The 16,454-nt window shown below is 45.2% G+C and overlaps 1 protein-coding gene across 1 annotated transcript; it reads right to left on the reverse strand.

The window, feature by feature from the left end:
• Positions 1–252: 252 nt before the first annotated feature.
• On the reverse strand, positions 253–15,994 carry OPRK1 (opioid receptor kappa 1). The gene is made up of 3 exons (XM_038766586.1): positions 15,899–15,994; positions 4,995–5,347; positions 253–2,668 (listed from the first exon to the last, which is right to left on the reverse strand). The coding sequence occupies exons 1-3, from the start codon at positions 15,913–15,915 to the stop codon at positions 2,136–2,138; spliced, it is 903 nt and encodes a 300-aa protein (XP_038622514.1). The 5' UTR covers positions 15,916–15,994; the 3' UTR covers positions 253–2,135.
• Between the last annotated feature and the right edge of the window lie 460 nt (positions 15,995–16,454).

Genomic DNA, 16,454 nt, shown 5'->3' on the forward strand with positions numbered 1-16,454 from the left:
GCTCACTGTGGTCAAGGAATGTGTCTATTGTACTGTACTCTCCCAAGCACTTAGTACAGTGCTATGCACACAGTAAGCACTCAATAAATATGATTGACTGCTTAGACTTAGACTGCTTAGTCTTCTAGACTGTGAGCCCACTGTTGGGTAGGGACTGTCTCTATATGTTGCCAACTTGTACTTCCCAAGCGCTTAGTACAGTGCTCTGCACACAGTAAGCGCTCAATACGAATGAAAAAAAAATTAGAGTTGTGGCTCTTTCTCAGATTTCCACTGGCTTCTTATTATCTTTGCTCAAGTTTCCCCTCAGGATAAAAGATGTGAATAGAAAGCACAGACTTGGACCCCGGTAAGATCACACTTCCAGAAAAAATGAGGGACAAACCGTCCACCGCTTTTGTCAAAGACATTTTGCAGCTTTAATCCTTGCGTCCATAAACGTAATTGGGTGTCAATTTGGAAGGATAACTAAGGTGTCTGGAATTTACTGTGCTAAGTGTTCAAGCCAACCAGCCCTTTTCTACCTTTGGTTACTGGGGAAGCCTTTAAGTATCACGATGAACTTAAAGCCGGGCTCAAAAGTGCATCCTTTGTTGTAGAAAAAAAAAATCCACCCTGGTTCTGCGTGGTGTCTAAGTCCTACTGTGTGAGTCTTTGTGAAGCGGTCAGGTGATGGGGAGTGCAACATTCTGTTGAGAATATGGCTTTGTCCAGGCCTCTATGCAGCGGAAGCCACACTGGGTGACAAGGGTTCTGGAAAGGTGGAAACCTGCCTCAAGAATCCAATGCCTCAGTGCTGCCCTTTTGACAGGACTGTCTTCCTCACAGCTCACTCCCGCTGACCTTACAGCTGACCTGGAAGGTGTGTGAGGGGGAGTGTCTCAGGGTGGTCTTCAGAGTCCAGGAAAGCTGGGAGCAGGATGAGAGTGGGGAGGCAGTCCAGACCTACAGCACACCCCAGGCATCTTTTGTCAATCCGGAGAAAGGCATAGGAAAACCTCCTAAGAAAAAAAAAATCAAAGGATTTCACTGTAGTTAAAAATGATGGTATTTGTTAAGTTCCTACTATGTGTCAAGCACCATGCTAAACCCTGGAGTGCAGTCCCCATCATTCAAGGGCTCAAGGCTAAATAGGGAGAGAGAGAGAGAGGGAGAGAGGGAGAAAGGAAAAGGAAAGAGGGAGGGAAGGAGGGAGAACCAGATGTTTTACGGTGTGGTTTACTCAGCCTCGGCACATACGCCAAGGGGATCCAATGAGAGAAAGCCCAACTGTTACCTGCACGTGCAAAATATTTGAGAATGAAGTATGTTTGATTTGGCATTCGACCTTCTAATAACCTCTGTCCCTGACATGACTCTGGACGTCACCAGACGGCTCCTGGGGATAGAAATCAAAAAATTCCAAGTGCCCGTTCATGATAATCTGCAATAACATTTTGCCATTTTCCTGACCCACTTAACAGTAGCAATGTAAATCACATAGTAAATCATTTCAGAGAATCATCCAAAAGAGCATTAAAAATCATTGAAGGCTCCACTATGCTGATGACACCTGAAATTGTCTTTTAATGCCAAAAGGGCAGTGTTTCCCTACCACCTGGTCACCTGACACACTCTGAGTGTGAATCTGAGTTATGCTTAATCTGGATTTTCCCAGCACAGCCAGACTTAGTGATCGTTCACACAGTGCAATGAGATCTTGAATCCAGCACTGGTCTTCACGAGTGTCCAAGGGTTGGGGGCTGAAGGGCCCCTTCTTGTTCAGAATCAAACGCTTACTCCACACGGCGCTCTGAAGTAGTGCCTGCATGTTGGACCGCGGCCAACTGTGGTGTGGATGGAATCGAAGTGAAGTGTCAGAAGAAAAACTCATCATCTGTGCTCCAGGAGCAATTGATGAACCAATTCTGGGCCCCTTCATTCTGAAACCCTGAGCCACGTCTAGAATTGCTCTTGAACTCAGGGTGGGTTGCGGGAGGGATCGTATCCACTTTCAGACGGGAGAATTTCCCAAGTGTTTCTCTTCCCCCTCCCCCGGTTCTTCCGATTCACAGTGCCGTGGTTATCTGAGTTAATCCTAGATCATTGGACTCCTCTCGTCCCAGGGGCCCGTACGAAGACAGCTCCACGACTAGTCATACCGGCTTATTGGCCCCATCCGCCTCCCTCAGATAGGTATGATCCTGGACCGTGTTGCGGATCCTACTGTTGCTCTGCCGATCCATCCTCGACTTGAAGGGGAAGCAGAAGTCCCTGAAGCATCTCTTGAAGTTTTCGTCCAGGAAGGCGTAGAGGATGGGGTTGAGGCTGCTGTTGGTGTAGCCCAGGGCGATGCAGAAGTAATAGCTGGACAGGGCGGCGGTGCTGTGGGAGGTGCTCCCCAGGGCCTCCACCAAGACAAAAATGTGGATGGGCGTCCAGCAGACGATGAAGACCGCCACCACCACCAGGACCAGCCGGGTGATCCGACGCAGGTTGCGGTCTTTCTCGCGCGAGCCCGACAGCAGCCGCACGCTCTTCAAGCGCACGATCATCAGGGTGTAGCAGACGATGATGATCAGGACCGGGATCACAAACGCGAAGACGAAGACGCAGATTTTCATGAAGAGGTCCCACCAGGAATAGTGGTGGTCTGGAAACTGCAGAGAGCACTCAATAGTGTCCATGTCTGCAGGAGGGAACGACAAGAAAAGCAACAGGATGTTCGTCTTAGGGTTCTTCAAAAACGTGCCTATTGTCCTACTGTGCGCTGAGCGCCATACTGAGTGCTTGGAAAAGTGCAGCAGATTTGGTCCTGTGTTCCCTGCCTCAAGATAGAAGCAGCACGGACTAGGGGAAAGAGCATGAGTCTGGGACTTGTGGAGGGATCTGGGTTCTAAGCCCGGCTCTGCCACTTGAACGCTGTGTGACTTTGGGCAAGTCACTTGACTTCTCTGTGCCTCAGTTCTCTCATTGGCAATGGGGATTCCATACCCGTTCTACCTCCTACTTAGACTGTGAGTCCATGTGGGACCTCCATATCTTGTATCTACCCCAGTGCTCAGTACAGCGCTTAACACTTAGTATGTGCTTAACAAATATCACAATTATTATTATTATTCTCAAGGAGCTCACAATCTAGTGATGGGAAACAGGCTGGTTTGAGCTGGGTGGGAACTTAAAGCATTAAATAGGAACTGTAAGCATTACTCCAGGGAAGAATGGCTTTTCTGAAATGATATTCATTAAGTTCAAGTAAGTTAATATATAGGGTGCACTTCAAAAGTCTCTTTTCCATTTAGATTCATTCTTTTCCATGCTATTCCATTTACTCTCCTCCCTAGGCTTGGGGGATTCTTAACTTAAATCACATCATCATCATCAATCGTATTTATTGAGCGCTTACTATGTGCAGAGCACTGTACTAAGCGCTTGGGAAGTACAAATTGGCAACATATACCACAGTCCCCCAATCACAAAATCTGAGCTCCAGAGAGTCTCTGATAATTAATTTCTATGTTTTACAGATAATAAAGAAGTCCACACCTGGGTGTGGCAAAAATCACAAGCTCATGCAATGTTCTATTTTAATAGGTATTATCATTACTATTATTGTTATTGTATTTGTTAAGTGCTTACCATGTGTCAATCACTGTTCTCATCTAAACTTGGTCCCCAGATGCCAAAAGATTTGACGACATTTACGGATGTCCATACATAGCATTAAGAAACAAAAACTGTATCCCATTCCATTTACTATAGATGATCTCTTCATATTTCAGTGGCTGTACTTTAGTTCTGGACTCAGAAGTGTACTACAGCTGTACAGACTCAATTATCAGTACCGACAGGTATTCACACACCTCTCAAATGAATTCAACCAGCAGCACCTATAATGGTCTGAGAAATTGCTCTGGTAACACAACTGAAATTCTATTAAGGACCGAGTCCTTTTCACAGCTGTATCTTTCGGTCCACAGATGTAAAGCCCTCAAAAGCCCAGTGGAGGGAATAAGCTCTCCCCCTCTCTCCCCCTCGTCCCCCTCTCCATCCCCCCCATCTTACCTCCTTCCCTTCCCCACAGCACCTGTATATATGTTTGTACATATTTATTACTCTATTTATTTATTTATCTTACTTGTACATATCTAGTCTATTTATTTTATTTTGTTAGTATGTTTGGTTTTGTTCTCTGTCTCCCCCTTCTAGACTGTGAGCCCACTGTTGGGTAGGGACTGTCTCTATATGTTGCCAACTTGTACTTCCCAAGTGCTTAGTACAGTGCTCTGCACACAGTAAGCGCTCAATAAATACGACTGATTGATTGATTGATTGATTGATTGGACAGGTTATGGACCAGGGCCATAGCCAAGCAGCGCCTGACTCTTTCAGACTGCTGTGATGCTGGGATCTTGGTTTTGGGTGGAATTGAGAGTATAAGCAGCCAGAGAACTTCAGCCTCCCACTCAGGGACTGTGTCTCTCATTACCATTGTATGTTCCCAAGTATCTGGTACAGTACACACAGAAGTGCTTAATAAACACTAATCACTGAAAATAATGAATATATTCATGCTTTTATCGAGCCGTTCTGAAACTCTGAAGGCAAACCCCAGCCCATAAATCCCAGCCATCCCATGTCCATGGAATCTCTTTAATAATCATTTATTTTCAAAAACCTTTCTAAGGATTCTGTGTTTTTTTGCTGCCCTCCAGTTTCAGATGTATCAATCACAACATATTCACGATACCCGTGTGAACTTTTGGGTTGTTTTGTTTTTGTTGTCTGCCAGTCAGCTCAGAGAACAGTGTCTGCCGCTTTTGAAGCAAGATTATATACACAGAGTAAGAACGTCAGGTTCTTTCAAAGAGAAGGTGATAAATCACTTCTCTCATCCCAGGATACACTCGAGAAATGTCAACACTCAATATTACTTTCCTTTCCCTGAAATTCAGGAGTGTTGTTATTTTAAAAGAAGCTTCCGTCTAAAATGAGATGAAAACGACTCTACTCACCTTCCCTGACTTTGGTTCCTCCAAGGACTATAGCAGATATCCCCACGGACGATGACAACACCCAGATACATATGTTGATAATCTTGGCCTTGACAGGGGTTCGGAAGTCCAGAGCCTTGACGGGGTGACACACGGCAATGTAGCGGTCGACACTCATCATGGTCAGTGTGAATATGCTGGTAAACATGTTATAGTAATCGATGGAAATAACTATTTTACACAGCACATCCCCAAATGGCCAAGAGTTCATGAGGTATTCGGTGCTCTGGAAAGGCATGGTTGTAGTAACCAAAGCATCGGCCAAAGCCAAATTGAATATATAAATGTTGGTGGCCGTCTTCATCTTTGTGTATCTGTACAGCAAGAAGAAAGCCCATGTTTACCATCAGCATGTGTGATAAATTTCAAAATTAACAAGGCCCCATGACAAATTTCTGCCCTAGACTCAGGATTACTCACAAAAGTATAATTGAAGCTCTGGAGTCTAACGAATGCTGTGATTTATTCTAACATTGGTTGGTGTGTGAAAATTCCAAATATCCACTTGGAGCATTTTCTTTAACCCCTTAGGGCCCTCAGAGTCTGCTCTCATAAAGGGAAGAGCAACACTCAGCTTCTTCTGAGGATTCTTGAGAGAAATGACTCATTACTCTGTAAACGTGAAATGACATCCAGCCATGAAATAGGAACAAATGTATTTGCTTCGTTACCCACTCAGATTTTGCTGTCTGCATACTAGGCTTAAAAGCCCTCATGCAACTGAGTCCTTATCCTAAAACATTACATTGAATTTCACCCTCCAAAGCCCAACGGAGAGCAAATCAAACAATTGTATTTATTGAGCCTCTACTGTGTGTCGTGCACTGTACTAAGCGCTCGGGAGAGGACAGTATAACAGAGTTGATAGGCATGTTTTCTGCCCACAATGAAATTACAGTCTGGAAGGTGGCAGTTAATAGATTAGGAAACATTCTAAACTTTCATTCCTCAAGACAGCATCTTGAATTTTTCTTTATAAACCACTGGTTTCATCTCCAGAACCTGTGGATGGTCATCAATTCCTGAAGGAATTGTAGGATTACAACAAGGATTGGGTGTACATTGGTGGAGTCCAAACACTGGCATTCTTCTACATTCTCCCTGCTGCTATTATCCTCTCTCTTCTTCAGGGGTAAGTGGCCCTGTTGTTTCTTGAGGCAAGTGGAGGGTAAGATGAGGATTCTTTGCCTCCACTCATGTGAGTTTCGCCTTTCTTCTCCCTTGGCCTTAAATTCCAAGCTGCCACAACGAAACTGTCTAGGATAGGGGAGAGGTGTTTTTTGACATTACCCATGTCACAGAGCAGGAAGTAAAATTCAAACCCCAAACCTCCCCTCTTCCTTTCTGTACCATTTGGGGCTGGGAAAAGTGGGGGAATATGAATGTTATGTGTGCCGGGTTGGAAGAACCGTCATTCAGAGTCATTCGGGGTCCAATTTCATGGGAAGGGGCAGGATGGAAGAGGGAGAAAGGTGGGGGCATTGAACTCCCTCCACTTCCCCAGATCCTTCTCTGCAAGGGGCCTCCCCTCAAACCAATCCTTCTCATTCCCAAAGAAGTGAATCCTTGCGCTCCAGTTACTGCAAATTACTCTGCAAGTTACTTTCTCTGGTTTGGGGTTCCCCCTCCCAAAGGCAGGTTTATGTGGGTGGCATAATGAACCCCAGACCACCAGCCAGTTTACTGCCATTGTCCGGTTGTCTCCCAGTGTGGTCGGGGGGGCAGGGTCGCCTTGCCTCTAGAGGAGCAGGGCCTTCTAACCATATTTCCCTAAATCCTATTTGGTAAAATGATCTATAACATTTATTGCAAAATACAGAAAGGTACAGTTCAGATGGCAGATCTTTTGGTACCAGAAGATCCTTAAGCTGAGAAACATGCCTGTGCCAGAGCAGGATTTTCAGATACCTTTAGAATGTGCTTCACTAAATCCCCCAGGCCCTCTCAAATCAACCTGAGGGAATTAATTTGCTAGGCATCAGTTTGAAATCTTTGCACTGGCAATTTGTTTCTTTATTACAGGGACATCATTTAGCAATTTAAAACTGTCCTTCAGATAAGAAACTTCACTGGAAATGCAGGTGGAATTTCTGCCTTAAAAAGCAAACGGAAAGGAGAAGCATTTTTCACTGGGATAAGTTTGGATTACCACCCAAATGAGTGAGATAGGAGCTGTGTAGCATCCCCTAAAGCTAGAAAAGCCACATAGAGGTAACAATTGGGACCTTCCCCTCCTCTTCCTGTCTGTAAATTTAGTCAACGTGTTTTCTATGCACCACCCAGATTATTGGTGAACAGACTTTAACCTAGAATTAACCTCTGCCAAGCAAAGCTTCTCAACTGTCCTCAGGGTACTGATCTTGTCTACAGAGGGCAAGGCAAGTGGCAGGTGGAAGCAGTTTCCCCATAGTCCTCCTAGGTCACACTACAGTTGCTGATTCACTTGGGAAGCTGATGATACGAAGGTGGGCTACTTTTTCTTTTGGTCACATTTCAGCTGAAAAGTGTTTGAGCTTCCCAAGAGAATGCAGCTTTTTGGGGGCCTTCTGATCAGCCTTTGACTCTGCCTGCAGGACAGCCAATCCCCAGGGGACCTGGCGGTATTTTGTGTCTGGCTGCAAACCTAGCAGAGATGACTCGCTACCCAGGTAAGACTCATCATCTCCTCACACCTCGAGAGGATTTAAGAAAAAAAAATTCCAAAACAAATTTATGGGTTTCCTCTTTCCCCATGAGCCCTCCTGCTTTAGCTAATCAAGCCAAAGCATCTACTGAGTACCTGTGTACTAAGTGCTTGGGAAAATACAACAGAATTAGTTGACTTGGTCCCGGCCTTCAAGGAGCAAGGAATATAGCTGGAAGAACAGAAGCTAAAATAAATTACAGAGGGGAAAAAATGGAAAAATATAAAGGTAGATACATGAGAGCAAAGAGTATAAGTGGTGCTGAAGTGGCACTTGGGGGGACTGAAAGGTGAGGAGATGAGACGCTAAATCAGAGAAGGTTTTCTGAAGGAGATGTGATTTTAGAGGGGCTTTGAAGATGGGGAAAGTGGAGGCCTTTTGGATGTGAAGGGGGAGGGAGTTCCAAGAAGAAGGGAGGGTGTGAGGAAGAGTCTGAGACGGTTAGATGTGTTTGAAGGCAGAGGGAAAGGAGCCATCAGAGAATGAGAGGTTGATGATGGCAGTCAGGAAAAGAAGGAAGGGTGAACACATGCAGCGGTTGCTTTTTCCCAAGCATTTTACATAGTGCTCTGCCCAGAATAAGCACTCAAATACTGACTGATTGCAGTTCCCCCCTAGTCTTTAGACTATACTGCTATTACATTGCTGCAGTCTCTAGGCATGTTGCCAAAGTTGGATTCAGTTCTCCTTGCTAGTTAACGGTCTCTCTTATTTACACTACAATCCCCACTACCTCTGGGTGGTGTTGAACACTGGACTCACCCTGGACAGTGCTGGGCCCAAAATCATCCTTGCTTGGGAATATCCCACCCCCCAGCCTGCCCTCCCACCCACCACTTATGGTCCCTCTGCACTATTTCCCCTCTTTCTGGTCTCTGTTTTTTGTTTCTCCTTTCCTTGCCCCCTCCCCCACCCCCCCGACATCTTTTTCTTCCCTACTTTTGATGATCAATTAATGGTATTTATTAAGTGCTTACTGGGGGCAATGCAAGAGAGTTAGTAGACATGGTTTCTGCCCTCGAGGAGCCTACAATCTATAGGGGGGGTAGACAAACATCATGATTACAAATAGGGGATGTGACAGGGTTTAAGGATATGTATATAAGTATTGTGGGGCTGCAGAGATGATGCAGGGGGAGAGCGAAGCCAAAAGGAGGGCAATTTCCTGTTTTCTCTGCCTCCTCTGATCCCAACTCCAAAACTATCCCCCCCTTACTTTCCCTTAGCTTCACTGTCACCTTCCAAACCCACTCTCCTTCCATCCACTCCATCCTCTAGCCACATTCTAGAGCCACTGACCTCCCCCTTCCCCCTCAGCTGTCCACTTCTCCACTGCTCAAGATACCCAAAGAAAAGGAATAAATTTCCCAAGAAGAACATCAGCAGCCCTAGATAAAGGCAAATTTGAATTTTCCTGAAACTGCCTCTGTGTATAGCTGTCTTTCAAGTTTGAAAGATAATTTGATTGAGATTTTTAGGCAGTGTTGCCGAGGGAAAAAAAAATCACAGGACAGAGCCAGGCTACCTGGGTTCTAATTCTGATTCTGCCACTTGCCTGCTGGGTATGGACCTGTTTCCTCCTCTGTAAAAATGGGAAATAAAAACCTTTCCCCTCCCACCCTCCAGCCCCAGACAGAGAATTAGGTGTGGGTTGGGGGATGTGTCTGATCTGATTATATTGTATCTACCCAGTGCTTAGCAGGTAGGAAGTGCTGAATAAATACCACAGATATTATGATTATGATTCTGTGCAAGTATAGTTCCCCTTGCTCTCAGGATAAAGACAGATAGCACCTTCTGTTGTGCAGTTATAGGGATACTTTCTGTGCTTGGCCCTACTTCTATTCTGCTGCTTGGTTTCACGATCTTCCCCAAGCCTCAGCCCAGACACTCCTGCACAGTAGTGTCCTAAGCACATTATCCCCACAAAATGAAATCCTGCAGATCTAACAGGGCTATCTACTGGGCTCCCTACGGAGCATGTCTCATGGGAAGTCATAGTTCAGTTATTCAAGCAGAAAAGTCCTGAGGTATTGACCGCTGTGGAGTAAAATCTCAGATACTTTTGTTAAGGACTTTTCCTCATCTGAAAATAACCCTCTGTTAATTTGAAGACAAATTTAATATTTGAAAGATTATTTCCCTTGAATGATCCAAATATTTAGATTTACTAGCAATTTTAATAGCCCATGTGGGACAGGGATTGTTTTCAATCTGATTGCCTTATATCTACCCCAGCACTTAGAACAGTGCTTGGCACATAGCCAGCGCTTTATAAACACCATAATTGTGATAATAATTATAGCCAAGGGAATTTTGAGTCATTTCAACAATGTAAAAATCCATCTCCCTCCCGCACACACACAAAAAAAGCCAGCAGGTTTTTGCAATGATGCCCAATCCCAAAAACCAACCAATGGTCGTGAATTTCTTCCAAGTCCAAGCTCTCTGAATTTTGAGTAGTTTTTTTTTTAACTAGGAAACATATGTCTTTCCAACTCTGTTTGAACGTTCATGAATGCCAAAATGCTGTGATTCGACATTGCTCTTTTCCAAGACCATTTGAATTCATTATTCAATTAGGAATTTAAAGAAAAAAATCTTATTCTGTTTTCTCATCCCTCTAATTTTCCAGTCTTTTTAGCTGGAAATGACCTGGTTTGATGGCTTGCCTCACGCACTAAATTCTCCATTGACTTCCCTAACAAAACAGATATGACCCGTTCAACCTCAACCTGATTCCCCCAGCATCTAAAGTTACTCCTTACAAGTTAGACAGAGTTGGCTAACTCTTTCAGACCACCACCAACCAGGCCGTTCAGGGCACGCTGTTCAGTGTATTATGTACCCAAACTCTACGAATACACTATCAGAATGATTACAGATGGAGGTGAGGCATTTCGGGAGAGATGTGTCCGCGGAGTCGCTACGGGTCAGAGGAGGCTCCACAGTTTAAGACAAGAGGCTGCAGGTCACTAAATAGTTCCCTACTGATTGGAGATGGGAACTTTGTGCCCACATATCCTTATTCACTACCTACCAAGTGGTAACCTTAGCTATTGAGAGAATTGGACCCCTATTTAAGCTCCCATTTTCCTCCAATTTGCGGATGGAGGACCCACTGGTTAGATCTGCTTTCATAATTTCTTTCCTGTAGTCTTCTAGAGCTGTCCTCTGGTCTACACCACTTCTCAAAGTTCATCTCAGGTACATGAGAGCTCTGAAAAATCAGGTGATCCAGTTCCCATTTCCAGTCTTGTTGGCCAGACTCATTTCACCTCTTGACACCCAATGACATAAATTAATATTACTGGCTCCACTGAGATGAGTTATTGGTCTCTAACAGTGGCTTGAAGTGGTACAAGAATATGAGGATGACTAATTAGGCAATCAATAGAGAAGTAGCATGACCTAATGGTTAGAGCATGGGCCTGGAAATCAGAAGGACCTGGGTTCTAATCCCAGCTCCACCACTTGTCTGTTGTGTGACCTTGGAAAAGTCACTTAACTTCTCATTGCCTCAGTTACGTCATCTGTAAAGTGGGGAATTAAGATTAAGACTGTAAGTCCCACGTGGGACATGGACTGTGTCCATCCTGATTACTTTATATTTACCCCAAAACTTAGAACAGTGCCTGGCACATAGTAAGAGCTTAACAAATACCATTAAAAATATTTATTGAGCACCTACTGCATTTAGAGCACTCTTCTAAGTGCTTGAAAAAATTCAACAGATCTCATAGACGTGATCCCTGTCCTCTAGGAGTTCACAATACGCTTTGAGCTCCTTGGAGCAAAATGTTGGGCCACACAGAGGGTTTTTATGGACCCTGATGGTGATGAAAAATTATTTTGCTTTTGGGCATTTCTTTCAGCCACCCACTTGCACCAAAAATGTTAGGCTGGAAGTCAGGTACAAAGGAGAGAGAAGCACAATGATATGTATACTATTTTGCAAAAACTGCAAGGGCCACTAGTATTACTCCCCATTAATTAATCCCTCACAGTCTTAACCCCCCTTTAACAGATGAGGAAACTGAAGCCCAGAGAAGTGAAATGACTCGCCCAGGATCACACAGCAGACAGGTGGTGGAGCCAGGATTAGCTCCCAGGTCTTTCTGATTCCCAAGCTCGGGCTCTATCCACTAGACCACACTGCTTTCCACTAAATTACATAAATGAAATTTGTAGGGGAAATATAGATTCATTTCCTTGTAATATCTCCTGGTTGAGTATGTTTTTGTAATCAAAATTTCCTCTACCACAGTGAGCAGTCTAATTGTATCTTAAACTACCTTTATTTCCATTTCCCTGTTCTCCTGCTTCAAGGAGTCTAACAGATGTATTGCAAAATTAGTGTTAACTGGGTGATTCTTAAAAACGTATCTCCCTTTACTATAGTCCTTTCTTACACACTTCTAAATGAACTACTATATTTCATAAGAGAGTCTGAGAATCCTGGAGTTTTAAGTGTGTTGCTACAGTTTAACAAGTCCCAGTAGCTGGTGGGATGGGTTTAGAAGAGCTGCATTTGAAGGATAAATTGACCGTTTGTGATCAGGACTAGTATAATGGAAAAAAACAAAACTGTGTTTTGCTGAATTAATAGCACTGTTCACCTTGACTGAAAAGTAGGTAGCTGCTATATTTTTTCCAAGAGAAAGCAGGTGCTGCTGACCTGTAAATATTCCTCAAAAAGATCATCAGAAATTGGCACCTTGTCTTAAACCAATTTCACGTTCTCATCCTCCTGGAAGGATGATTTCCCCCGGGACACTCAAAAAACATGATTCTCTGAGTTGTATTTCTAGAACCTCAAGCCTCCAATGTCTCAGTGAGAACTGTAGGAGCCAAGTGTAGTTTCGAGAAACCAAAACCTGGATGACTTTGGGAACTAGAAAAACATTTGAGAAATAGGCAATATTTTGTTTACTGTGGAAAAGGAAAACGTCAAAAATTCAACAAAAGAAAGGACGAGCACTTTCTAGGGTTGAAAGTGCCCCCAGGAAGCTGAAGAAACCTCAGTTCCTATTAAAAATACAAACCCCTCATCAATGGGACATTCAGCAGTGGCAAACGGAAGCAGTTCACATTGCAGTCAAATAACACTCCTTTTCCCCCTGCCCTGTAAAGGGTGGACTCTGAGTATTAGTAAGGTTTGTACGGATTTTGCCATCCCTAAAAAGGAATCTTGAATAAATGTTGAACTCCAGAAAGTGAAATTCTAATCTAGCGGGTCATAAGAAAACCTGTATTGTTTCCAGCCCTTTTAGGAGATTTGACACAATACCCTCGAGAACCGCCACCCCCCATCCCTCCTCAATCCCCACTCCCCCCAAAACAACAACAACAACAACTCCACAAAGCCCACCAAGACCCTGGGAGAAGCAGAGGGTGGTTTAGCGGCAAGAGCAGAGACTTGGGAGTTGGAGGATGTGGGTTCCAATCCCAGCTCTGCCACTTGTCTGCTGTGTGACCTTTGGCAAGCCATTTCACTTCTCTGTGCCTCAGTGACCTGATCTGAAAAAGGGGGATTAAGACTGTTAACCCCTATGTGGGACCACCCGATGACTTTGTACCTACAGCGTGGCTTAGTAGAGAAGCGGCTTGACTTAGTGGAAAGAGCCCAGGCTTGGGAGTCAGAGGTCGTGGGTTCTAATCCTGGCTCTGCTACTTCTCTGCTGTGTAACCCTGGGCTAGTCACTTAACTTCTCTGTGCCTCAGTTCCCTCATTTGTAAAATGGCCCACATGGGACAACCTGATTACCTTGTATCTACCCCAGTGCTTAGAACGGTACTTGGCACATAGTAAGTGTTTAACAAATACCGCTATTACTATTATTATTATTTCTCCAGTGCTTAAAACAGTGCTTGGCACATAGTAAGTATTTAACAAATACCATCATTGTTATTATGATCCCCGCACTTAGAACAGTGCTTGTTAGCACATAGTAGGCATTTAACAAATGCCATCATCATTATTATTACCCCAGCGCTTAGAACAGTGGTTGTTGGCACATAGTAGGCGCTTAACAGATGCCATCAGTATTATTATTACCCCAATGCTTAGAACAGTGGTGTGGGCACATAGTAGGTGCTTAACAGATGCCAACAGTATTATCATTACCCCAACGCTTAGAACAGTGGTTGTTGGCACACAGTAAGCACTTAACAGATGCCATCGTTATTACTGATTGCCCCAATACTTAGAACAGCGGTTGTTGGCATACAGTAGGCGCTTAACAGATGCCATCATGATTATTACTACCCCGGGGCTTAGAAGAGTGGTTGTTGGCACACAGTAGGCCCTTAACAGATGCCAACAGTATTATCATTACCCCAACGCTTAGAACAGTGGTTGTTGGCACACAGTAAGCACTTAACAGATGCCATCGTTATTACTGATTGCCCCAATACTTAGAACAGCGGTTGTTGGCATACAGTAGGCGCTTAACAGATGCCATCATGATTATTACTACCCCGGGGCTTAGAAGAGTGGTTGTTGGCACACAGTAGGCCCTTAACAGATGCCATCATTATTATTACCCCAACGCTTAGAACAGGGGTTGTTGGCACATAGTAGGCACTTAACAGATGCCATTAGTATTATTATTACCCCAATGCTTAGAACAGTGGTTGTTGGCACATAGTAGGTGCTTAACAGATGCCATCAGTATTATTATTACCCCAACGCTTAGAACAGTGGTTGTTGGCACACAGTAAGCACTTAGATGCCATCGTTATTGTTGATTGCCCCAACACTTAGAACAGCGGTTGTTGGCATACAGTAGGCGCTTAACAGATGCCATCATGATGATTACTACCCCGGGGCTTAGAAGGGTGGTTGTTGGCACACAGTAGGCCCTTAACAGATGCCATCATTATTATTACCCCAACACTTAAAACAGGGGTTGTTGGCACATAGTAGGCGCTTAACAGATGCCATCATTATTATTATTACCCCGGCGCTTAGAACAGAGACTGTTGGCACATGGTAAGTGCGTAACAGATGCCATCATCATTTTTACTACCCCAGCGCTTAGAACAGTGGTTGTTGGCACATGGTAGGTGCGTAACAGATGCCATCATGATTATTATTACTGCAGTGCTTAGAACAGCGGTTGTTGGCACATAGGAGGCGAGTAACAGATGCCATCATGATTATTATTACCCCAGCGCTTAGAACAGTGATTGTTGGCCCATAGTAGGCGCTTAACAGATGCCATCAGTATTATTATTACCCCAACGCCTGGATCAACGCTTATGATCCCAGCACTTAGAACAGTGCTTGTTAGCACATAGTAGGCATTTAACAAATGCCATCATCATTATTATTACCCCAGCACTTAGAACAGTGGTTGTTGGCACATAGTAGGCGCTTAACAGATGCCATCAGTATTATTATTACCCCAACGCTTAGAACAGTGGTTGTTGGCACATAGTAGGTGCTGTACAGATGCCATCAGTATTATCATTACCCCAACGCTTAGAACAGTGGTTGTTGGCACACAGTAAGCACTTAACAGATGCCGTCGTTATTATCGATTGCCCCAACACAGAACAGCGGTTGTTGGCATACAGTAGGCGCTTAACAGATGCCATCATGATTATTACTATCCCGGGGCTTAGAAGGGTGGTTGTTGGCACACAGTAGGCCCTTAACAGATGCCATCATTATTATTACCCCAACACTTAAAACAGGGGTTGTTGGCACATAGTAGGCGCTTAACAGATGCCATCATTATTATTATTACCCCGGCGCGTAGAACAGAGATTGTTGGCACATGGTAAGTGCGTAACAGATGCCATCATCATTTTTACTACCCCAGCGCTTAGAACAGTGGTTGTTGGCACATGGTAGGTGCGTAACAGATGCCATCATGATTATTATTACCGCAGTGCTTAGAACAGCTGTTGTTGGCACAACAGACGCCATCATGATTATTATTACCACAGCGCTTAGAACAGTGATTGTTGGCGCATAGTAGGCGCTTAACAGATGCCATCAGTATTATTATTACCCCAACGCTTGGAACAGCGGTTGCTGGCACACAGTGGGCGCTTAACGGCTACCATCATCATTAGGGCACAGAAGAGCGGTTGTTGGCACACAGTCGGCGCTGAAGAAATACCATCACCGTTCTTGCTATTGTGGTATATCTGGGAGGGGGCGGTCGGTACCTGACGATGACGAACATGACGAGTACGTTGCCCAGCAGGCCGACGACGAAGACGGCGGAGTAGACGGCGGTGATGATGATGGGGATGGCGGGGGTCCCGTGGGTGCCGTTGGGCGGGGGCGGCGGGGGCGGGGGGCAGCTGGGCCCCGGGGGGCAGCACCCCCAATCTGGGCCTGGGGGGCAGCTGGGGCCCGGCACCTCGCGGAAGATCTGCACCGGCCGCTCCATCCCGACCGGCCCGGCCCTAAGGAGGGGAGCCCCGATGGGGACCACTCCAATCCTCTCCTCTCCTCTCCTCTCCTGTCCTCTCCTTCTCCTCTCCACCAAACCCCCAACTGGCCCTTGACCCCACTTTCCCAGGGTCCGGGAAGGCGGAGCGCGGAGCCGGGCACCGGGACCGGTCGAGGAGGGATGGGGATGGCGAGGAGGGATGGGGAAGAGGGAGGGGGAAGAGGGATGGGGACGAGGGGTGGGAATGAGGAATGGGAAAGAGGGATGGAAATGAGGGCTGGGGGCGAGGGGTGAGAATGAGGAGTGGGAAAGAGGGACGGAAATGA

Source organism: Tachyglossus aculeatus, chromosome 25 (assembly GCF_015852505.1).
Source record: "Tachyglossus aculeatus isolate mTacAcu1 chromosome 25, mTacAcu1.pri, whole genome shotgun sequence".
In the NCBI taxonomy this organism is placed as follows: domain Eukaryota; kingdom Metazoa; phylum Chordata; class Mammalia; order Monotremata; family Tachyglossidae; genus Tachyglossus; species Tachyglossus aculeatus.